The sequence below is a fragment of the Synchiropus splendidus genome, chromosome 1 (assembly GCF_027744825.2).
Source record: "Synchiropus splendidus isolate RoL2022-P1 chromosome 1, RoL_Sspl_1.0, whole genome shotgun sequence".
Lineage (NCBI taxonomy): Eukaryota > Metazoa > Chordata > Actinopteri > Syngnathiformes > Callionymidae > Synchiropus > Synchiropus splendidus.
In genome coordinates, this window is record NC_071334.1 from 13,700,389 (window position 1) to 13,726,201 (window position 25,813).

General features: G+C 42.1%; 2 protein-coding genes across 3 annotated transcripts in view; both read left to right on the forward strand.

Moving 5' to 3' along the window:
* Positions 1-25,813, forward strand: part of agbl4 (AGBL carboxypeptidase 4) — a 238,795-nt gene that overhangs the window by 149,323 nt on the left and 63,659 nt on the right. The gene's annotated exons all lie outside the window — the stretch shown is intronic.
* bend5 (BEN domain containing 5) lies at positions 1,124-23,862 on the forward strand. 2 transcript variants are annotated; one of them, XM_053876106.1, is made up of 6 exons: positions 1,124-8,937; positions 9,925-10,055; positions 10,861-11,365; positions 13,701-13,849; positions 17,368-17,581; positions 17,720-23,862. In XM_053876106.1, the coding sequence occupies exons 1-6, from the start codon at positions 8,754-8,756 to the stop codon at positions 17,914-17,916; spliced, it is 1,380 nt and encodes a 459-aa protein (XP_053732081.1). In that variant the 5' UTR covers positions 1,124-8,753; the 3' UTR covers positions 17,917-23,862. The 2 variants fall into 2 exon arrangements, with proteins under 2 accessions (XP_053732081.1, XP_053732089.1); XM_053876114.1 differs by lacking the exon at positions 1,124-8,937 and adding an exon at positions 8,952-9,848 and having other exon boundaries at positions 17,720-23,860.

Sequence of the window (25,813 nt, forward strand, 5' to 3'; positions counted from 1 at the left end):
GCGTGAACCTGCACCCACTGCAGCTCAATTGTGGCTCAGTGTGAGACTCCTGAAATATACTGTCTCAGTCTTGTCTCAATCTTGACCCCGAAATATCTTGGTCTTGATCTCCAAATACCTTAATCTTGTCTCGGGTCTCGATATTCTCCGGTCCCAATAATGTCTTGCTCTCGCTCGGTGTTGTTTTAACACTTGCTGTATGAAGCTCAAAACTCCCACATTTGTTATTCCAGCCTCTTCTCACTTCTAAGACGTCACATATTGACGGCTGTCAAGTGGACGTTTTCATCCCAGAGTGACGCAGAAGTCTGTCTTCCGTGTTGCATGTTGAATCACCTTTCCGCTCCCATTGCATTTCCTGATAATGTAGGCTGCACTTCCCCAAACTGCCTTGCACATTCAAAACTGATGTCATTTGCTAGTTTGTATTGCACTTGATGTGAGCGTGAGCTTGATCGAAGGGGCTACACACCTTTGACACGGGCCACCTTGAGTCAAGCTCATGGCAAATAAGGTCAGGAATTGCAGTGGGATGGAAAACATTTGACTCAAAAGTCCAGTCAAGGCAGAAGGCTGACTCCTGCAGCTACACTGGAGAACCAGAGTAGCCACTTTCCCCACACACATTAATAGAAACACACGGGGAAACGCTCGTGCTGCTCCCCCAGATAAAGGTGCCCTGGTCTGTCCCTGGTTTGCTCCTACTTGGGACCACCCCCGAATGTCGAATTCTCCCCATCTATTTCCGTCTGGTTTTGGACTGCGCTTGGGCCCGTGACGACCTTTTGACCCGCTGTTGTTCACGTCTCCGGCTGAGTAGAATATTAGTTTTAAATTTGGCACCTTGAGAAAGAGGGAGCAAAATAATAGGGAAGAACATTATTTATATAAGTCTTGTCAGGCTTTTGTGTAAACGAGCAGCTGTGAAAACAAGACTTCCCATTATTGCCCTAATTATATCCCTTCTCAGCCAATTTGCATAATTCATCTCCTTCCTTCATTATGGGTTACTATGCCTCCATTTTCATGTGGGTAAAACAAAAGTAAAACAAACAAAGGGGGAGATGAAAGATTGGTGGCGGGGAGGCAGGGGGGGAAGAAAGGCGGGGGGCAGATGCCTCATATCAAGAATTTTCCAGTTGATTTTGCAGAATTCTTCTCAGGAGCATCGCTAAATATGCAGCAGCATGTGAATGAATTGTTATAATTTACCAGACAAAGACACAGGAGACAAAAGGTGGAGGAGCCCGGAGAGGACAGAGGGGCAGCAGGATATTGAAAATATTTGGAAAATATTTGTCAGCAAACAGTTATTAAAAAGAAAACCTGTCTGCATACACGCCTGAAGGTTCTTTGTAATGGAGCCTGTATTACTAATGCTCAGAGTAAATATTCGCCGCATGGCAAATACGTTAATTTCACGCCCGGCACACACAGGCAGCCATGTGTTTCATGTATTCACAAGCTGAAAGAGGAAGAGAGAAAATGCTAAACTGAGAGGACAGTAAATGACAACACTGAAGCCGGGATTCAGCCTGTCCTTTTTCTAAAAGGGCGATGCGATGAAGACTGTAAACAGGCCGTGAACAGGCTGTGGGCTCTGAGATTATTTCTTTGTCACCAGCCGAGCCACCAGTGTTGCTGAGCACTGCTGTGGAGCAAATCCTCCCAGAAAGAACTGATTGGATTTTTGTTCCAGGGAGCCTTTTGTGTTAGCAGCATAGGGACTAGATAATAGAGGTTGATGCCACTCTGTCTCAGTGTTATGGCTACTGAATTGAGTTTTCGGACTCTGTGCGGGTGTGTGCGCGCGTTTCGCTACCGAATGACTTGGAACATATAGACTCCACATTCAAGTTTTCCCAATCAGATAAAATGTTAATTCCACCACCTGCCACTCTGCGGTGCGACCATTTGGCGTGGCCAGTCATGAAAACTTCAGGAGGTCTTATCTTCTGGAGGAAACTCACAGTCCAGTAAAGGTCATTGTCAGCGTCCTCTCTGGCTCAGATCTACGTGCGCAGCGTTTATGTCTGCCTGCTGGGCATGTATGCTGAGGATGGTATGCATTAATCACAAATGTATAAATTATGCATCCCTTCAGGGAAATTCTACTTTTAATTGTCCAGTTTCAGCTCCTGCTCTAAACTCTGGTTTCCATCCGCTGTCAGTGTCAAGACATTTAGACTTTATTTTCTTCTTGATGTGCCCACGAAATAATCATTTTCCTTAGATCCTTGCACTTTTTTCATTTTGTTCCTTATTAATTTATTCATCCATTATATGTATAAGTACCAAATTTAATACTTTTATTGGTGCTGAATGATTTCAGTCCATGCTGCAGCATGCCAAGTCATGTAAAAGAAAAACAGAAATACATGTGTCAATGCAAAAAGGATGATATTTTTATATATATTTATATGTATATGATTAAACAATTTAACATTTCGTACTGCATAAACAAAAATGAGTACCGTTGATTCCCAGCTAGCAGGTATCAGTACCAAATCGGTTCAAATTACACGTAATGACTATCTGGTCAACTTGTTTGCTCACTCTCCAGCAGCCCATTTTATATCATCTAAGCAGCAATCTCTAAAACCAAATACCCAACTCAAGAGAGTAAAAAATATTTGGCAGTTTACTCAGCTAAATTTTAAAGCCACAATAGCAATTTAACCACACCACATCCGTGCACACTCTTAGGAAGAAGAGGTAATGGTTGGACTGTTCCCTGGAGTTGTGATGTTTCATCCTTCAAGCTGTCAGGTGTTGCTTCCCATCCTCACACACTAAAAGACAATGCTACTTACTTTGTCAAGCCTCAAGGTTTAATTGCTGTCAAAGCTATTGTCACAGTGTCGGAGTTGGTTTGCCGGCTTAGTTGCAGGTGAGAATTAATCTTGCCGAGTTGCACAGTGTCGTTCTCCAAATATATTGGTATCAGCAATATTTTGACGGCTTAAAGAAATGGAATTTGTTTCTGTCTGTGAAATAATGGCATTGAGATAGAGGAATAATGCACCAATATTCTGGCGATCTGGCTTTGTTTTCATGAGCTGAGCTAAGAATAATTAGGAACCATCTGTGTGTCAAGTGAGCTCATGAGAAACCCTCTAACCATTCACACCTGCTGCTAAGAAAACCTCATTTTTTCTTCTAGAAATTACTTTTTATTTTAGTTTATTGTATTTTTGAAATTCTGAATTACAGGTGGGGAAAAAACAAAACTTGGAATACTTAGATATGATTCAGTTGTGTTGCTGTTATGAATCCTGTCATGATATTCCGTGTCAAACTAAAGGCCCACAGGCCTCATCTAGCCCATCAATATCATTAAATAAAGTGTTTCAGAAACGATAAGAATTACATAGTACAGAGCTGCAGCTGTTAGAGCGCTTCACTGATGAGATATTCCATTTTCCGTGTTTGTTTTTTGACCCTGGTGATTGAATTTGACGACTGATATTGAGGGTTTGCTTCACATCCATGCAGCAGCTGTGAAGGTGGACTCCATGTTAAATGAATGTGAAATGATTGTTGTACTTGTGTTCATCACATCTGTGCCTTTATTCGGATTGCTGTTCCAAATAAATTGTGCATCCTGTGACAGAATCATACATTGTGTTGAGTTGGATGGTGACCTTCCTATCAGCAGACAGGGCAGTGTCTGGGTGGCCCGCTGTACTAGGGATTCTATTTTTGACAGCTCCGTGTCCCCGGGTGCGCCACCCCTATCTGACCCCGCTCACCACCACCCCAGGTAGCGGTCCCCCGGCGACGGAGCAGAGCTGAACCAACTGCGTTTTATCCGCTATTATCTGTCAGACGCTGCACCTGCGAGCCCGGCTGCTCCTTCACCAAAACGGCAGTTTACGGCTGCTCGGCCAATCCCAGCGGCTCCCTGCTGTCAGTTACATCAGCGATGAGAAGTTCTCTGTTTGGCTCCAACTCTGTCTGACAGCCGCCCTGGAGGAAACAGTAAAAGAAGCAAAGGGAGGGAAAAGGAAATGGGGAAATACTGTTATATAAGCTGTATTCCACCAGACCAAAGTCTGCCCAGCAGCCATGTGCTGTATCTCACCTGTCTGTCAGGCAAGTGGAGATGAGAGAAGAAGAGACAGCGTTAAAGACATAAGAAGTGTTCTCTTTGCCACCCAGCTTTTACGATTTCTTCATTTGTGTGTGACGTTTGATGCTTGAACGCCGCCATGTTTGTGTTCTTCAAACTGTTATTACCTCTGTAAATAATGCGATCTAGTGAGTCTCTTCTCTAGTCGGCCTAAATGAACAAGATCGATACGGAGGCGCAGCAGGAGGGAGAGCGTCTCTAATGAATGTAATTGACTGCTGCTGAAATATGATCAGCATTTCTCTGGTGGTCATGAAACTTCTGAGGAGGATCGATGTCCGCGGGCAGACGACTGAATCTGCCCAGCGTGGCAGCGGGGCGGGCGCTGATACCACTCTAAATAGTTAATGAAGGATTTATTCACAGTAGGGATGCATTGTGCTTTTATTTTCCCAGGCTTTCGTTCACTCAAAGGTTTATTTCCAAGCCTCACGGCATGATTAACTGATGCGCTTTTATGAAACTGTGCTGCTCATTTCATGGCCTTTAAATCGGCGAATGCCTTCCTCACGGTTGATTAGCAATTGATGTGGCTGTAATTTAAAGGCCTAATAAGAGAGCAGGAGGCCGGCACACCAGGCAGACCTGCAGTATCCTGCTCTGTTGACAGACGCTGACAGAAAATAAACGTTTATCTCAATCTGTCGTCTCAGATCTTGACATCCTTATCTGTACTTTGCCTCGTGCATTTCTTTATCCTTCTGAGAAGTTGCCCTAATAACATTTCCGCTCTGACTATCAAATACCTGATACTGTCACAAGGCTCGCTCGGCAGTCTGCGTGTTAGTTCTCGGGCTGATGCTCCATCCTGCCAAACGCCATCATCCACGCACCTGTACCGGCATCTGTCCGTCCTCCAGATTGGCACAGGTGCTGCCTTCCCAACGACCGTGCCATGAAGTTAATTTAAACACATCAAACCCAGTCATTTATCCCTCCGATTCTAAGACCTCCTGCTGAACTCTCTTTATTTATGTGTGTCACGTTGCGGTGCAATAATGCTCACGTTTTAACCTGATCTCTTCATGTCTCCATGTCCATCTGTGCGCACCAGTTCTTCCTGATTCCAGGAACCACACTGCACTGGTGACGTGTGCACCGGCAGTCTAATTCCATCATCAGCATCATTACTGCTATTATCTGGTGTCTCCCTTTAATGCAGGCTAATGGATGACCAATAAAGATAGATGAGCCTGGCACTGCGGAACTAATAGGAAGGACATGATGTCTGGCTGCTGTCCTGACTCAAAGTCTCGACTGATCAATCGGGCCTGCAGATGCAACAAAGCAATAGCACCGTCATTGCAGTTATACCTACGGCTCAGCTAACAATGTTGGCCATACAGGACGGTGTTCACCAATGAAGAAATTCAAAATCTCAACATGACCAAGTGTCACAAAACCAGTGTCACACAGACTTTTATGCTGTTTTATTGCTGGGCTGCTTGACCTCACACTTTGTTCTTGATCTCACAACACACTAAGATGCATGTCCTTCAGTGTCCCAAAGACGACAATATGTTCTTCTGATCTCTTCTGAGAATCATACAGTACATCTTTATCCTTGTATAGTTATTCCACATCATTGCATCTCATGTAACACCCATACCTTTTCACTTATACTTCAAACTTTACTTGCGCATGTTTCTGATCTCCTCATCCACCGCAGTGGAGCTTCTTCTCTTAGGAATCCTCAATAAGGCTGACCATGGCCTCCAATTGCTTTGTCAGTCATTGGAGGATCTATTTTTGTCTTTAGAGAATTTAGGGTTAAAACTGCATCAACTAGTTCAAAATATTACACATCATTTCGAAACAATGTGCGTCCTTTCATTTCAACATGTGAATTCAGTCAGTGGCAGGGAGATAAGAGCTCAGCAGGCTTTCGCCGTTTGTTTTCCTGTTTATGGTGGCTTGCGTTTAAAAGAAAAAATAAATAGACGAAGACTTTGTCTCAAATCCAGACAGGCTGCAAAGCCATTACAAGGCACATGCAGAGAGACAATTACCCTGACTGTTTGATGTTCCACTGTTGAGACAGCAATAGAATGCGATGTCAATATGAAATTTCAGTTTGGAAGTTTTGAGAAGGCACTGCATAGCGATGTTCTAAACTATAAGACACAAAAAACCTTACCTCACGATAGTGCACAGACTTGAGGCGGGAGTCGACCGACATCAATGGCTACTGAAAAACCAAAGAATGGTGACAGTTAACCTGCCACTACTCACACAAACTCTCTCGAGCCTCAAGACAGTGCAGAATCATCAACTGATCTTAATGTTTTTAACTTTATCGCCGCCACACAGACAAGACGCAGGTCCCTGCTCACTTTAAAGCTGTACTTCCTAAGCGTTGACATTTTAATGATGTGAATTTTTGGTCAAATGATGAAAAATGCATGTCTAAAGTTTAATAAACGTTAAAAGAAAGTTCATCTCATTAGTGTCCATCACTGTCACCAAGTCAAAAATGTCAGACGTGTCATGTGACTACTGTTCATTTATTCACGACTGAGCTTTAAATGCCATTTGAAGATGAAAATGTCAAATGAATCATCTATTTTTTTACAACAAAAAGACTGAAGCTTAATTACAGAAAAGATCATTAATAATATTAATAATTTCTTTCTCAATTCATAATAAGAGACATCAGACATGCTTGATGTATATTGTCCCTTAAATCCATTCGTATGCTGTAATTTGACCAGAAGTGCTACCACATCATAATGTATATGTTAGGGCTCGGGCGACATGCTTTTAATCCCAATACATGGGTGCTGATTCCATTTGTATTGTGATACTATTCCTGGTGCAATTTGATACTATTGATCATTGCAACTTTTCTTTTTTTCTTTATCTAACAATAGAAAATCAATCATGCACTTCTGGAAATAATATATGAGTGATAGTTAAACAAAACAAAAAAAAAAACAAAGCACATCAGAGTTTCCTGCTGCGGAGAAGAAGTTTGTTGCACCTTCTGTCAGCAAAGTTTTGGGGTCACATTGTTTCCGTGATTGAGAGACTGCATCAGCACAAGATCATCGCCGCCTGTCAAAATGTAAAAAAAAAAAAGATTCTGGGATATTAGTATATAATAATAATAAAAAATTATTATATAATATTCAATGTTATCAAGGCAATGAAAAAAGTATATTAATATCATATATCAATGTTGTTTTTTTGTTGTTGTTTTGTTTTTCCACCCCTCAACTATAATTCTATAAAACTATAAATCTCTGAAATATATTTGCATTTTAAAAGTACATAAGATAATTTTAGTTCAAGAAAATATTGTGTTGTGGAAAGAAATAAAAGTTACAACAGTAGAGCTTATGTATAGCAAATCGGTAAGGAGTGACCTTTTATTTACGACATAACTTTCTTGACTGAGGAACTGAACATTTGTTGCTTATAAATTAAAAAAAAATGTAAGCCCAGTAATTTCTTGATTAATTATGAAGCCTGGATGGACTTTTAAGTTCAGACACTTAATAACTAAGTTTTAAAGCTTTGATCCAGGACTCGCTGACATGTAAGACTCAAGCTTAATCACAAACAGCTAAAATCTTCCAAGTCATTTTTTAAAAGTTTTTATAGATGAAGGAGGTGTTTATTGTAAAGCAACTTTTCAATTATTGCAACCGAAGCGGAACAAAAACAGTCTCCACTGGCTTGAGTCCAGCTTTAACAGCCAGTGTTCATAAGTGCTACTTGCTTGTAATGAAAAGAGGAGGACATGTCATTTTATTAAAAGATGTGTTTCAACATCAAGCATCAAGTAAATCGATGCTTGATGTCAAGTTTCCTTCTCATACTGAAACGGAGGCAGTATACTTGAAGTTTACTTTATACATCGAGTCAAACGTAAATAAGTGTAACTGCAACATGTACAACTTGCGAAGTATACTTTGGAAAACTTCAATGTACTGTCGACAAGAGGTGCCATATCTGCCTAGTACACTAGTAGTGTATAGAAGAGTATAGTGTCATTGTTGTGTACTTGAAAGTGTACTTCAGTAAACTCACTGTACAATGTGTGAAGAAATATTACATTTGTGCACTTTTTAGTTAACAACACTACTACTTGTTGTTCACAAGTAAAATGAACTTGAACTTTGTGCAAAGGGAAACCATGCCAACCAACCGAAGGGAAACCAATAAGTATAATGTCTTTAAATGAAAACAGTCACTTGTCAGTGCAGATTCTCTCCTATAACCATGTGAATACACTGCTTCAAAATAACTGAAAAACTCAAAAGTACAAATGCAGTTTGTACTTTTGAGTTTTTTAACAGTAAGAACACCTATCCTAAGTCTCAGTTTGTTTATTATATAGTAATAGTAACGTTTCTGAAAATGTAATGAACTCAATGTATACCCAAGATATTGATAGTTCTGTTTGAAAATAAAATAAAATTCAATTTAAATTTGAGCTTGACTTGATATTTCATCCATTAATTACGCCTTCCTGTTCTGCACTGATGATGTGGACCAGACATGAGTAGCCGAGCGCAGACTCCATCATCCTCCTCTTCTATGTGTATATTTTTTTTAATACTTTGTGAGGGAAAAGTGTCAACCATACCCAAAGTGCAGGAGCAAAGACAAGTAAACAATGTACGCTTTTGTCCGGTTCTTTGAAGACGCCAGGTGCTGCGCGTTGCCCGTTTCGAGTGTGGCCGACTTCAGACCTCTGCACAGAGCAGATTTTGATCATCAGAAGGTGTATGTGGTTCACAGAACAGAGGAGAATGGCAGCGCAGGCCAGCCGTGCCAAGCACAGATCCTTGCCCTTGCAGGTAAGACGCTCTCTCTGCCCCTCACTTTTCCGCCTCCTAACGCCGTTTTCAGCAGTCTGCTGAAGTTTCGCGGGTGTCGGTGGATGTGGCGAACGTGTCACACCAAGTCCTTTTGTCCGCCTGTCAGGACGTGATCAGCTGGAATCTGACACGCAGCAGCGTCCTCGGCTGCGGCTAGCTGCATATGCTAGTTAGACGTGCTAAGATAAGTGTTGTTTTCGACCGTGCGCCCGTGACAGCGTTTCTGGAATGTTAACACCACATAATAGCATGTTCCCGGAGTCATGTGTCGCGTGTTTACATCGAGTCGCTGCGTGTTTCGCTACAAATACGTGACATGCTACGTTAGCCGTCCCACTAAGGTTGTTTACAACATCAAGCTAACGCCTGCTAGCTTCCTGTTTTCCGCACCCAAGACGTTAGCGAGCCTGAAAGACGCATTTCCCGGGGATGTCATCGTTTTATTTACTCGAATAGCATGTAATGGACGGCGTGTTTGGATGCTTATCGTGACAAACTTTCGATGAATGTCTGTATGGCTGCGGTGCTGCAGTGGTCCATCAGATCTCACTGCAGGTCGTGCAAAACAATCTCCGTGTGAACATTAATCGTGTTATAACGCCGCGTAGCGTGTTATTATAAGTTCCAATTCCTGCTGGTTTTGATGCTGACTCGATCTTTAACCAGCGGCTTTACTAATCCCTGATTGTGAGCTGTCTGGTCTGCCACAGTTATCCGATCTTACTAAGTCCTTTTTCAGTGGAAGAGGAACCAGCACCACAGCACTCTGAAGAACTCCACTTTTACTTTCAATGTTCCTGTTAGATGTAAGGTAGCAGCAAGTGTACTTTTTAGGATGCTCACTGTCAGACAATCTGAGCCTGGGTGGACTGAAGGATGAGCATCATCCTGTATGTAGCTCGTACTTCCACTCCTGTACTTTTGTTTCCACCTGCTTTCCTGTCTCACTCAATTTCTGCTTTACAGATTCTGTAGAGGAGTTTGAAGACAGTATAATGCAAAAGAAGATGAAAATTCCCAAGATGTCTTTCAGGAATTCAGGAAACTCTGTTGATAACAGTTTTGGTGAGGAAAGATCGCCCCTCAGGCACAGAAAGGTATGTCATAAATGTCTTATTTTTTGTGTAACATCTTTTGATCTGACTACTTTGTTCTGCTCAAACTCTTAAACTTCAATTGTTGCGCATGTTGTGTGTCTGTATAATACATTTAGATCTTATTATGTCCAATGTGTATACAAAATATTTACTGTAGTTAATTTTGTAATTTAAACTATAATTGAGGTTTCTTTTTCCAAAAATAACAACAATGTTTAAGGCAAGCAAAAATTGTCATCTGTCTTAAATTGGGAAAACAAGTTCAAGTGAGTGAACCTGTGAAATTAGGCACAACTAGCCAGAACTGCAGATTCACTTAACAATAATGCAAATAATAGATAGTTGTGTGAAAACAATATTTGTGTGTGTGTGTGTGTGTGTGTGTGTGTGTGTGTGTGTGTGTGTGTGTGTGTGTGTGTGTGTGTGTGTGTGTGTGTGTGTGTGTGTGTGTGTGTGTGTGTGTGTGTGATATAATGATCATTATTATTATTATTTTTCAAATGTAATTTATATCAGCACATTTTAAGTTCTCCATAAACCTGGCTTACACCCAAAAGCCCTCACACTATTTTTACCATATGCTGGATTAACACAAATTCAGCACTCTGGACAGCTGCCCTTTCACAGACAAATCCTCTGAGCGGCTCATGAAAGTGCTCAGTAACTCCTTTCAGTTCTTCTGAGATTCACTCTGCATTGAAAAATGTTTGGATGTAATTGTGGTGCAGAGTATGTAAAATTTGTACATACACTGTGTGAACATACTGCTATGTTTGTAAGTCTTGTCTGTGTTTACTTAACACAGGCCCCGTCTCATGATCATGGCCGGCCACTTTCCAACTCCTCAAAAAGCTTGGCAGCAGTAGTGGCCCGTCTAGAGAGAAACGCTGCAAACTCTTACATGGAGGGAGAAGAAGATCTAGATGAGGATCGTTTGGCTGAGGAGGGAGAGGATGCAGATGATGAAGATGACGAAATGGAGGGCGAGCATCAGCAAAACTATCATCATCACCAGCAACAACAACAACAACAACAGCAACAACAGCAGCATTTAGAAGTGGACAGGGATTGTGTATCAGAAGTTGCAGCCGCCGTGGTTCCCCGAGTTCTTTACGAAGAGTTGGTCCACAGCTACAGGCAACAGGAAGAGGAAATGAGGAGGTTGCAGCAGGATCTGGAGCGAACCCGCAGGCAACTGGTTCAGCAGGCAAAGAAGCTGAAGGAATATGGAAGCCTGTTAACAGAGGTCAAAGAGCTGAGGGACTTCAATCGACGACTGCAGGACGTTCTTCTCATGAGACTGGGCAGTGGTGAGAAACCAGGAGCACTCATGCACAGAGCTTTTCCTCTGTTTTGATTTCAGTCAAAATCTGAATGCCACTATAAAAACCTATCTAAAATCTATTCATGTTTATGGGAATTCACGTTCTGAATGAAAGGTCTTCTCTATATTTCATTTGGAGATGTTCACAGGAATATAAAGACACTTGTAATAGTTCACATGCCACTCTTAAAAAGACGTTCATGGGTTTTATTATTATATTTGATTGACAACCCAGCCCTGTTACAATTTAACTTAAGACCAAATGAGTTAACAATAAGTAAATAAATACGAGCGTATTAACTGAAAACTATTAGGAAACAACACAAATCATGATTTCACGTCCATCCAGGAGCCCATGCACAACCATTATCATTTATTGTACGTTGTTAACTTGATTAATTTAAAACAATCATTTGCATATTTGAGTTGGGGGTTAATACCGACTTTTTTTCTCTTACAGAAATAGGCACAGGTATTTTAGTTGTGCTATCAGACACATTGGAATGAAATTCTAAGCCCTCAAGGTTGAACAAACAAGACAGCACCATCTGGTTTAAGGAGTTTGAAGATGCTTCTTTGATTCCAACTGAGAACTCTGTTGTAATGTCTCAGTGATCTATTTAACAGATCAGATACCACAAAATATGCATCAGCTTTAAGCTTCTGTCCACTCCTATGTCTTATAGATTCCCCAAGTTAGACCCTTAAATGAAAGACGCTTCACTGGTCATTCCAAAAGACTAGCAAGACAAGGCATTGATCAGGTTTTGAAGTGCACCTTTAGCTGCACTTGCAGGAGACCGCATCACTCTGGGTGAATACATCCATTGAGGGAAGAATGATTGTCTAGTCTAATCCTGTCTGAAGTGTAAAATTGTAAATTGCACATCAATATTCTCATGCCATTTGTACACATACACGGTGGCATTGTACCTAAGGCCTGGGAGACAAGTCAACATTTTCTTGACAATCTACTCCTATAACAGGGGTATCCAAACTGTTCCAGGATGGGTGTGGGGTTTTTAGTTTATTACTGTACAATCTTCAGACCCCAGATTGGCGAAGCTACGTGTGCGTTCCATTGGTTGGAACAAAAATTTGCACCCACTGCTGCCACTTCTGGAACAGTTTGGTGACCCCTGATCCACATTGTTGGCCATCTGCCTGTTCCTCCATTGTGTACTTGGATACACCTCTCCTTGGTGACCACCTCGTGATCCCTTTTTCAATGCCTGGTAGTAAAACTGAGGGCATTTATTTAACTTATCTATTAGACTGGGGGTTCCTTGGTGTTTTTGGCCATTTTTGCTGCCGATGATGAGTCTTTTAGTCGCCTTAGCCACCAAGCCAACTGGTTCCACCGCAGCGTAACGCAACATCACTTCGGACTTGGTCAGTGTGCGAATGTGTGCAGGCTATTATGTTATTAGATTTACTTAACTTTAGTTGCTTTGTTGTTATACTGTCATTTTTCTACGCTTGTTTAGTGTAGATTGTTTTATGTGCTTTGTTATGTAGTGTTTCCCTATTTTTAACGTTAACATTTAGTATTCTTTCTTTCTTTGTTTTTTTTTTAATTAATGATTGAAAACAAGTATTAAAAAAATTCAGGTTAATTGAGATTGAATCTTATGGAAAAAACATCTTTCACCATATTGCCCAGCTCTAGTGTAAATGGCGCATGCAAACTATATGTACCATGCAAATACTGAAAGTGAAGGGACTGAACCATTTTTAATTATTGTCAGTTTTTGATTTAAACCACGTTTCCAAATAATCATGATACAAGGTTTGACGCTCATTAACAAGCTCAAATTATCTGTAGGTGATCAATTTAAACAACCAGAGGGTAGGTGTCAATGACGGTTGCATCACATGGAGAAACAAACGGTTGAGTGCCAGATACTGGTTTTAATGTCAGCTCCTCTTTTAGAAGTGCAGACAAAGTTGCTAGTGGCTAGTCCATCTAATGGAGTGGCTAAAGATTAGAGTGCCCTGGTGAGCTTTTGGGCATGAGAGAGAGTGCACCGCCTGATATTAAAACTCATCAGCTACATTGAAGCTTAGCGTGGCCAGCCACCAAGCCAGCTTAGTCACTGGTCTAAAATAACCATCCATCTCCAGGCACAGGGATGTGAGGCTGAAGCCTGAAGAGAAAACAAACCGCGCTGTTCCAGTACAATGGGGCTAAAATGATATTTATTGGGAGGTAGTAGAGGGATTAAGGTGTACTCTACAGCCTTGCATGGATCAAGCACCGCATAACAATCCTGAAAAGACATTCTCTCTGATACTGACTATGTTTTTGGTGTCACCCTCAGAGCCTATGCATGACAATGGCACTCAGACAATCAAGGCTGAAGTGGTGGAGCCCATTGTTGAGTCCCAGGAATCATGCAGGGAAGAAGCCAACACCAGTTCCAGCTACTCACCGTCTCCCAGAACAGTGTACACCTGCAACGATGGGAAGGTCAGTGGGATTCAGTTTATTGACATCCAGAGAAGTTTGTTGAGGAAACCTCTCTTCACCACGGCTCCTTAGTGGCCAGTTAGAAAGCAGCAGAGATTTTTCAAGCCAAATGTTTCAGTAGCGGCGCATTTAATAAAATCCAATTCCAGAGTCCTCGTGCTGAGATGAACTTCGTTTTTATGTCTATGGAGTAAATCGGTGACTTAAAAGTATTGGAGGCATAATTGTGAGTAGGGATGTCCCTATACCAAGATCGGTACTCGCACCGATACTGGCCACTTTTGCCGCGCTCTTACTTGCAGGGAAGTACGTTAGGCAGCTAGCGGCTCCCCATTGTGTGGCGCGGTGGAAACCTCTGTTCCGCATCAAATCGATGATGGTTCTATTTTTTACAGAGCCCCGCAGAACCGTGGATCATTCAGAAAAGAAATCAGCCAGTGAAACGTGACGCGAATCCAGAAAATGTCTATATGGAGGCGTTGTTCGCATTTTACTGGAGAAGAGCAGCTAAAACGTTTCGACTTGTACTGCAGCCATGCAGCATTGTGGGAAACCTGACACCAAAGCAGAGTGTGCTAGAGTATATGATCGTTTTAATTGTACTTTTAACACAAGAAACTCAATGAATTGAGCTCCACCCCTGCATTTGCCCTGATGAGATTCCAGACGTGTCGCCTTCGGTCAGCTAATTTCTGACCGGCTCCTTCTGCTGTGAGAGAAACGCCTCAGATACATGATGTGTTTTCATCAGTGTAGTTTCTAATGTGTTGAATTCTAGAAAACACTCTTAGGACAGTAGTTACTGAGACTCTCATTGTATTTGATGATCTGCACTACTGCATGCTAACCCGGGGTTACATTATGCCACTGCTTCTCCCACGGAGTTTCAACTAGCGTGTGGTCCCGGGACGCAACCCCCGCAATAAGCAAGAGAACAGAGCACTGCATATGTAAGCTAGTATGCAGTACCAGGATCTTAGATATTACATATAACAGTGTACATAGATTGCCCTGGCTAAACTTGAAATGCTCATAGTCAGTCTGTGGTAGCGGTGTCAGTGTTTGTTTAAGGAACGTTTGCTGGGGAAAAAAAAGGTTGTCATGAAGTTATTAATTTACTCGTATTGGTACTTCGTATTGACAAGTACTCAAATGAATGAGTGCCACACCTGTCCTGGCGTGCCATTGAGGGTGTTCCCCTTTATCTGGAGCCTAAAACTACGGAGGTCGACTCCAGTAACTTTTCCTATGTGCATTACAAGCCTCCTGCAAGTGATGATGGGCAGTGCCTACCTCTTTCTTAGGTTCTACTTCCTTTCGTGGACTATTTCTAAGTTGCTGTTGGTCAAGAACCTCATCAGGTTTTTTTCTCAGTCAGGTAGAATTTACCTTCACCTCATTGATGCCCCGTTCACATATGTGCAGATCGCATTTTGCCTTACAGCACCATGGGACTTTGCTTTTTAACATGTCGATCTACAAGCCACATTCTAGTGGACATACCATGTCTTCAGCTTCGTCAAATTATTATTGATAACAGCATATTGAATAATAATTGTCCACAAACAAGGACATTCTTTTTTGCAAAAGCAACTTTCCCTATGAGACAAAGTTTACTTCTTACTCCTTTACTTTGGTGTTTTCTTACTCCTTGTAGGTAATTCCTATCCCAAAATGCAACAAGCAAAACTGAAGGTTAAACTGTCTCAGGAGACCTCAAGCCTCTCCTATTACTCCTGCATCATCCTGTTTCTCCAGCCACTATAACCGAGCAACTTTTCAAAGTTGCTCTGGTGGGGTTTTTAGTGTGAAGCTAGCTGAGATGCGCACGTAAAACTTGATTGGTTGAATGTATATTTAAAATCAACGAAAGAACGTGCTCATGAGAGTAAACATACTTAACATTCAAACTAATATACATGGTAATTGTTTCTTTGCCAAACATGAATAAATGCATTTCAACGTCCGGTTGGTTGACATGTTGCTGTATAGCTTTGCTAACAGTGCTTTGCCAAAGATGACATGCCACCCACGCGGCCTTGGTGGTTTGAAACTGCACTATCATTTCACTGATGCCCTCCAACTCTGGACGACTGATAGTGGCCTGATTGTTTAGGAGATGCAGCATGTGCTCTTCGCAGCCATGAACCTGGATGCCTGCAGTCATAGCTGATCAGCCCTCCCCCCACCCCCCACTACCGGCCTGCCCTACGCCAGCAAGTAAACAAGGTTGAGGAGATTATTATTGGCCTTGCAAACCCAGGCCGCATCATCAGTGTTTATTAGCCTGTTAGTGTTCTTTACTCTCCGCGCTGCTGTAAGTCAACCGGCATCCTGTCTCTGATGACGGGTGCAATTGGTGCTACAAGCTCTGGGGCCTGCTGCCACCTCATGCGTGAAGAACACTTGCAAATTAGAACTCTCCTACATCAGGGACCCCGTATTAATTATTTGCACCAGAGAAATTTCAAGTGACTGACAGGTTAGCCATAGTGAGAGAGTGAGAGGGGTCCAAGAGGTGAAAGGGAGGAGAAGGAAGGAATAAATGTCTTCACTGGAAAAGGAGGACCAAAATCATCTTGTCTAATTTAAGGGCAGTAAAAAAGCTGCTGGACGTGAGCCTAAAGCACATTAGCCACACAAGGAAAAGCCTTTTGGATGCTGGCCTAAAGACTTTAGAGTGATAAGAGAGCAGCGAAGGGTAAGGGAGTCACAGATGCCCCCCTGCTGTATTAGCTCACCTAGATGACCAGGGTTGTCGGCTGAAGCTGCCAATCGGCTTGGGCTGTTTGGTTCAGGCTTATGCAACGTCCAGTGGCAGTGTGTACAGAGGAGCAGTCCATGTTTCTGGTGGAGGTAATCCAGCCTAAAGGCACCCCGTGGCCTGAGCTTATTTATGCATCCCAGTTGGTGAAAGTTGTGACTTCTTGGGATTTGTTATTAGGAGACGGTTCAGCCCCTGTGACCCTTGGTGTTCCGGGTCCATTTAGGTTTAAGGGTTTTACATCAGCTTAGATCCTCTGAGGCCACTAGCCCTTAGCGCCCAGTGACTCAGATGTCTCATGCAACTCAGTCCACCCAACCAGGGGGTCATAATGCTGCATGCTTTTCTGAGGCAAATCCAAGCGGTCACCTTTCTTTCTAGCCTTATTGCTTATTTATTCAAGATGAGTCTGAGTTTCAACACTGCTGATCGAGGAGTCATTAAGAGCTGCTGTAGAAGTTATTGAATAATGAAATATCAATACCTGATGAATTAAGGGAGATAATTGGAAAAACCGTAGGAGCTTCTGGAATCTATAAACATTACAAAACATGATGGATTCACACTGAGCTGTAATTCAGGGGAGTCGGATCAGTTAAAGTTAGATGAGGTGCGCTGTTGAATAAATACTCACCGCATGTTCTGTTCTCTGTCAATTGGGTTTGAAAAATCCTGCTCCAGTATATACCAGTTTTATCCCCGCATGAGTTGTGTTACATAAATATGGTGGGTGCAACACCTATCTTTCCATCAGGTTCACCTCGGCGGGGGCATCTGGGTGGAGGAGGAGAAGTGGCACCAGCTGCAGCGAACCCAGGGAGACTCCAAGTTCACAAAGAACCTGGCTGTGATGATTTGGGGCACGGAAACCCTGAAAAACCGTAGCGTGACTGGAGTTGCCACCAAAAAGAAGAAAGACGCACTGCCTAAACCTCCACTCTCGCCCAGCAAGCTGAAAATTGTCCGAGGTAAGGCCAAAAATCTATCAAATGAGATGTCGACTGACTGTGCCGGACTTGATATTGCTGCCTGTCAAACACAATGATGCATGTTAGCCATGCTATGGAATGTGTTTCAATTCAGTCCCAAACTGGCTCCTTCCTCAGAGTGTCTCTATGACCGAGTGTCTCAGGAGACGGCGGACAGCGCAGAGATCACTCAGAGATTGTCTAAAGTGAACAAGTACATCTGCGAGAAGATCATGGACATCAACAAGTCCATCAAGAACGAGGAACGCCGGGAGTCCAAGTTGCTGATCAGGCAGACGGTCAAGATGGAGAACTTCACATACGATGGCATGTAGTGATCACCACGTCAGCGCCTTCTCTCCCCCCCTCTCCCTCCGTCCTCTGGCCGGAGGATTCCACGCCGACTTGATTCTTCTTGGTGGGTGGAGGATGTTTGTCACAGAGCTCCGTTATGTCTTTGACTACTACTACTGGTTAGGTTTCAACAAAAGAGCCATCGCCGTCCTTATAGCTCAGTGTTCCCAGTGACTTCAGACAGCTTCACCCAGCAGCCACCGGTCGGTCACAGGAGGATTGGCGCGGTGTGAAACGGTGTTTTCCTCTCCACTCTACTCGGGAACAGGGCAGCGTTTGGGTCAGAAGAGAGATTAGATGTGATTGTGAGATCATTTCTTATTGTTCTGTGTCAGAACATGTTTTTAAACTTTTAATAAGTAAAGGATTTGGCGACGCGACCGAGCGCAAAGTTGTTTGTATTTCATCTTAGATACGTGACTGTTTTCTCTGATCAATGCTGCCGATTTAACTTGAGTCTTAAGTCGTGAGGAGACTAAAATAAGTCATCGTCGAGCCAGTGCTGCCCTTGTCTTAAGGTCAAGGTCAACACATAGTGTCAAAGTTGGCTGCTAGTGGAGGAGTTTAACTCCAGGTGGTTGTTTACTGTGGGCAGGAGAGCACAAGGACGGGTTGATGCAATATTCCTGCGTTTACTCTGAATCAGCACTTGCAGAGAATTTGACTGTTCAACAGTTAGTGGCACTTTGATGCCTAGAAAGGCCTTAAAATGGATTTTGGCAATCACCGGAGACTGTCATGCCTCTGGGTTTTCTATCAAGCTGTGATTGTAAATGTATAGTAAGCCGAAGTGACGAAACTTCACCTGCACTTTGCTGTGAGAATGTAGAAGGCGGTTTTGGTGTGATTTTCCATGCGCATTACCGCCGTGGAGCCGAGTAGAGTGACTGACCGCGGGTGAATACACTGTGGAGGGGAAGTTTAGGTCGTCCCTGTGCGGCCGCCATGCTAGCTGTGGGCGAAGCTGTCTGACACACCTCTGTGCTGGTGTTTCCTGGGTCCTCTCTAGCTGAAGGTGCCATAGAATGAAAGCTTGTGCTCAGAAACAGATGTTGCGCCATTTAAGAGCAGATACAGCTGCAAGTGAGCGCAACACTGTAGTCCTCGTTCGACATAGACGTCATTAACCCTAGTGTTGCCATAGAAACACGTGGCTGGATCAGTTGACCAGCACTTGTGGTGAGTGAACTCGCTCAGTTGGACAGGCTGCTCTACTTTCACTAGACTTCTACATGGAGGTACACAGTCATGTCACGATTGGTCTTGAAAATGCTTATTGTGTTTTAAGCAGACGCCTGAATATTGTTAAATCTAACTAAAAGTGGACCTTTATTAACAAATATCCTGACACAACGGCAGGAATCATTTCTACTGTTGCCATGATCAGTGGCGCAGCCCAGGGGTTTTTGCTGTTCTCAACATAAACACTCCTGAACTACAGTGACACATCGTTCATCCTATGGCCCCTTTACGTGTTGGGAACAAAATAAGGTTGCTTCTGTGACAATTTCTTCTGAACCATCCGTAATCTGAAAATACTCTTTTTATTGGTTTGCTGTTTACTCCCCCGCCCCCCGTCCCTTTTTCGGTTGTTTTGATCCAAAATGGTTTGTGTGGCCGTCTGCAGGCTGGAACTAAATGCTGCAGATTGAAATCTCGACTGTGACCTAGCAGTGTTGAAACTGTGAATCTGCTGCAGGGCCGCCTATCAAGCCTTTCTCCTCCTCACACTCGAAATGATATTTTTGTTGACTTTAATCGTCTCCATCGTTTTATTTCCTTTTATTTCGGAAAGCTGCGATAAATCTTTTGTGAGGCTTTTTTCTTTGTTTTTTTTGGGACATGTATGTTAACATGATACACATGCTTTTCTACTTTTTACCAAATATTTCAGTTCCGTCTTATGTTGCATGTCAAGCTTTTACATTTCATATCAAAGGTTTGCGTCAGAGTCGTCCAATTTACCATACATATATGTATATATTTTTGAAATTGTCTTTGAGCTTTTTGGTTCAGTTTTATATCCACAGGTGGATCTGAGGTATCTACTCATGAGAAAAAAAAGTCTCCTAGCCAAAGTTATCTTGAACAACAGAGCAGAAGCTATAATATAGTATTCCACATTTAAAGCATGCTAATCTCCATGCGCCTCACTTAAAAGCTAATAATCTCTATTTACATTACAGACCGATCAACTTTTATCATTTACGCACTTTAAACTACGAGGCGATTTTAATAATCTTAAAGAAATGTATGATGGTCTTTGTCCTTTTTAAAAACAATCTATGTAATAGAGGACCGAAACAATCATTGTATTATCATGATGCACCTTAGAGGACTTTATTTGTTGTTTTGTACAGCAAGAATGGGATTTGCGCTATAGGTTGTTCTGTCACATGTCTGACTTGAGGGTGTTTGATAAGATGCTGGTTATTTTATAGCTGTCTTCAAGGGGGAAAGGCCCCTTTTGACCCAAAATGATGAACAAGAATTTAGCCGCATCACGGCCTCCTGAACAGTTATAGCTTACTTGAACAACTGACAAGCAAGAAGTCAGCAAACACAAAATGGGCCCCTGCCATTGAAAATTCTGCACTCTGACTGGCATAAATGTGCTTTAATTCAGTGCGATGCTGGAACTGTGTGGGGAAAATGTGTGTCGAGCAAATGTGTTTTACTGATGAGTGGTCACTGTGAGCCAAAGTGAGCGTAAGGACAGTGACTGAAAACGGATTTGCACATTTAAACGTCAGAAATTAATGTGAATCTTAATCGATTTAAATGTCTTTCCTCAGATCCCCCCCCTTCTCCATCGACTGCCACCCTTGTACAAAGCGAGTTGTGAGGTTAAATAGAATTGAAAAAAAATGGCTGTCATGTACTCGCTGAAATTCTGACACATTGTCACGTGTTGTGTTTGTGTTTTGTTGATTTGTTGTATGATGCCAAAAGGGTTAACCGATGCTTTAAGCATTAATAGAGCTAAAAAAAAAAAAAAAAAAATTAAAAAAGAAAAGAAAGCAGGTGGGAAATGTCGACTTCATAGGCTGATGTCCAGAACGGCCACCGATCATAATCTTTTAACTAAAACCATCTTGGTAGGATCAAATCTGCATGAAAGTACTGTATGTTTTTAAACCCGGATTTGTTTCAATCTGTTTAAAAGGTCCCTACAAGGGAGCGGGTTTGGGTTTGAACGGCATAGTATCATCCCCCGCTTTCGTCCCTCCAAAGACGACCTCCCAGTGCTCGAACTGTCGTGCTGCAGTATGGACAAAAAAAAAAAAATGTTCAGATGGTGGGCACTTTTGATCCCCTACATGTGCCACGTCTCACTCTCCTGACATTTCAATGGACTGTTTTTGAAATTGTCGAAAAGTCATCCACCTCCACTGGTGATTTCTCTGTCCAACCCACAGATGTGAAAAGAGCTTTAAGTTTGACAGGCTGATGTGGGGAAAATGGATCAGCTGTATTTTCACAAGAGTTGGACAAGTTAAATGGCGACTTCTTGTCATTTTCACACTATCACACAACTGTTTGAGCCTCAGACACAACGTCCGACTCGGTTTAAAATAAGCAGGAACACATTTAGTCTATATTTTTCTTACGGTACCCGTAATTTTGTATACTATCCACAAACCGGTTCTACTTCATCTAACTTCACCGTCCTACCTCATTGTTACTCTGGTGTTTGTTTGTCAGTGACTGTAAACTAAATGTGTATATTAAAAAAATATATAGGAAGCTATACCCGGTTACTAAACGTGTACAGAATATACAACTTATTTAACGCCTCAGTTCATAATATCGATCTTAGAGGAATTTTATTACCTGCTTAAAGATGCTGCTGTACAGGTGGGCGTCTGCGCGTGGGGTCAATATTTACCGTCGCTCTTTGCTAATGTTGTTGTTAATCGGTGGTTGTGTTCTGTCTCCGTATCGCATTCTGAGATTTCTACTGGTTGACGGGTGCTACCAGCATACAGTTCTATACTGATCTGTCTATCGGACCTCAAATGGTGCTGTTTTTTCTATGTTTTTATCCTCATACAGCAGCGTTGTATTCAGGTGTGTCAACCGCTACTACCCCAACCAGTGAATCAACTTATCGAAATTTAAGCCAAACTCTTTCGCTAGCCGTGCTTCTACTGTATCGATGATATGCTGTCCATCCAAATATTGTAGATATTGGTTGTATGTCCTCAGCTGTGATTATCAGAAGTACCTCAGAATCGGACGAATTTCACATCGCCGCACCTGCTTCCAGTGTGTTGTTGTTGTCGTCATTGTTGCCGCGCTTTCGTTCAGACCGTGGCTCCGTCCGCGGGCCTGCAGTTGAATTCATAGGACGAGGCTGTTTCCTGGCCTGTGGTGGAGCTGACCACAGGCTGACCGACGTGTTGAAGCAGAGGAGGTCCTCAGCAGGACCATGTTTTGCTTTGAAGAGGGAGAGCTTTGATTTGAGCTTCAGGCAAATTCATGTATGAATGCCTTTCTTTACCAAAAAGATCCCATCTCTTTCTAAGCCCATTCATGGTCCATCGTCATCGCGCCCTACCAGCGACCCGCCTTCCTAAAACGGTCGTCTGACCAGACTGCGATTTTAGCCATCGATTTGGTCAGGAAAAATAGATGTACTCGGAAGGTACATTACCACCCATATTCTTCTCATTGCTCCACGTCTGAACTCCACTCCTTGTTTCTGTCTTCACTAACAGCTTTCATGTCGATCCCAAAAATCTACTCCATTGGAATGTCATTTCTGTTTGGCCACTTCATTCGCGCTTCCATTACACAGGAAGTGGCTACGACTCAGGAGTGTATATTTGCCCAGGATGGTGACACGTTTCAAGGATACACATTTATTAAAGAAAAAAAAAAATCATTCTCTACTGTGTGTTTGTGAACATCCAAGTCCCACATCTAATGTCAATGTAGCACCGGACAGCACGAAGCAGAAGATCAGTGAATACATCTGTATATTTTATGCAGCAAAGTGTTTTTGTTTTCATGTTGTTGCTGTTTGTATAACCAACCGTGAGTGTTGTGCGTCTGACCACATCTGTGAACATGACGTGTGCTGGGGAGTTCCTCTCCACTGTGAGCGTTCGAATGCAGTTAATGGAAGCACTTAAGCCATTCGCTGGACTGTTTAAAAAAAAAATAGAAAAAGTTGAGTACTGAACGTTGCTGTTTGTGGAGAGCTTTGTTGATCATTGAATACCTATGCAGGTTTTATTGTGGAGAGCAATGAGCAGACTGCAGAGGTCTACACCTTTTGAATGTTTTGGGTGAACTCCTTAAGGGATTGCTGCGACTTGTCACACACTTTAAGGGTATTAAACTAATCAGAGCTTTAACGTGTGTCTCTGGAATGGCACTGCAGCGAAAGTCAAAACAGATCAGGTGAATAAAACCTCAAGACTTCAGCGGCAGACGCTCCCTCGACCTCACAGGCAGCCACCAATGTTCAGTGTCAGAAAGCGTTCACGTCTTTGCTAAACCGCCACACCTCTGCTACGCGAGCAACTCCGATGCTTGGCATCCTGTTGTGTGTTTTCTCTTGCTGCATTCAGGAACACTTGTTTTAATGTATAGGTGAACGGAAATAAATCCAGACTTTTATTCTATCAGCACAACCTGTGTGATGTCGTTTCTCCTTTCGCCTGATGCTCGAGTTTGAGCCTCTTTGAAGCGCCAGGGATGCATGTGATGAAACATAAACAATACCAGCCTGAAGCACTCTGGGGCAAAGTGCGGTCCAGGGGCCTCATGTGGCCCTTTGTATTTATCTGGTCCCATGGTCAGTGTGAAATGTGGTGAAAATGTTTTGACCATAGTTTCCAGTTTTTGTCATCATATTTAACAGCAGCTGTTAATAGTTTGGATTTTATTTTATTTTTTTGTTTTAGTTTAATGATGTTACCATTTATATTTTAATTTATATTTACATTTTATCTTATTTTAATTGAAATTTGCAAGACATCCCGCTGTCTTTTCTTTCCATTTATATTTAATATTTTTCTATTATTCTTTATTCTTTATTATTTTTCTTTTCTGTTATTTATTGAAACCAGCTGTCACTCCTTTGATCAATATAAAACCCTCATGACTTCTTGTCATTTTTGAAAATCATCAGGCATGAATGTTTCCGCATTTATTACTACATTTAAAAAAATCCTAAAATGTAGTTCCTCTATTTCAGATTGTATTTGTTTTTATAAATATTTTGAGTTTTTATTTTTGTGCTATCTACGTTTACATTTGTTTTTCCACATTTTTATTGATTGTATAAATGGCTATTTAATCTAGCATGAAATATGCTGAAACCTAATGGAGTTTTCCACCATAACGCCCGTACTTAATGATCCTTCTATTTCAATGACCCCTCGTGACTTTTCGCCTGATTGAAGTCTTTTTTTTCTTTCCCATCCTGATGATAAAACAAAAAACAGCAAGTCTTTATTTTACTTGGTAACATAGTTATCAGTTTAAGTCTGATGAAAGTGTTGGTCTGTGTCACTCGACACAGTAAAGAACTGTTTTCCAACTGAGTGCTTTATGCTGAATTTGAACTCCTGTATCCAGTTGTGGACCATTCAATAAGCACACAATGTGCTTGGGCCGTGGCTTGAGCTGTGTTGGCTCATTGTGTTGTTGATATTGGCTCTGCTGCATGAAGGGGTCAAAGCATGAGTAACTGAGAGACAAGGAGGTTTATTTTTGTCGAGAACGTAATGTGTCGCTTTGAGTAAGGCTTCGACTTTGCCATTAATATATACTCCTGGGAATTAAAATAAAATAAATGACTAGGTTGTTTTCTATGTTTAAATAGTTTAAAATGTATTTAGTATCATGTTAAACCTGTTGAGTGATGGACAATTCCAATGTTTCAGTCACAGAATGGGTGAGCAGTTGGACAAAAATGGAAAAAGCCTAATGGATCTGTGACATGACATGTTTGAATAGATTGTTCAACATTTTGGGATCATCATTTAGGAATGTTAGTGAGAGCTCTCAGTCCTCTGTGCAGCTGCTCAGTGGAGGAACGTGCGCAGAAAATATCAGCGATGAAACACAACTCTCTTCTTTACCATTCCCTGACTCGGCCGTGCTTACATTATTGTGTTTGTTCGGCTACACGACTAAAATCCGGTTCGCCAGCTGACTTTATGTTCATGTGCATGTCATTGTTCATAGAGCTGTTGGAGCGCAGACTTGGTAAAAGGGCAAACGTGGCAAATATTTCCATTTGCACGTCGTCGGCCCGAGTGAAATAAAACCATTTGTCATATCTAAATTCCTCGATGACCTTTCAAACCTTTAATTCACATCCAACATTGCGGTTTAATAGCGCTCATGCGCTCACAAAATATCTGACCCAGCGGACTGACACGGCAGGAACACAAATAATACCACGCATTATATAGAGTGAGGATTTTTCCAATAATATGTCTCTAAATCCCAGCGCCAAACTGTGACCAGGTTATTTTTGTTCATTTTTGCATTTAGAGTGGAGGATTAACCAAAGATCATCTGCTGCTTTGTGGTGAAAGAGAGAGCACCTTTGGCTGCTGCCGGATCTTATTGCTGTTGACGGTCGGTGCGGTGTGGAGCGTCAGGATTAGAGCTGCTCAACATTTGTTTGAATCATTAGTCACATTCATGATATAGTTGTTCACATGGAATTCACACAAAACCAACCAAGTCTTGTCAGGACTCCCGTGTAGTTTGAGATGATAAGAGAAGATGGACTTTATTGATTTCACAAAGGAGACATTTACCGTTTCAGGAGCTCTCAAGTTGTTTAGAATTGAGTAAATGGTTCGTCCAAACAGGTGGTCATCATAACATATTTATAACATATTTAACTAT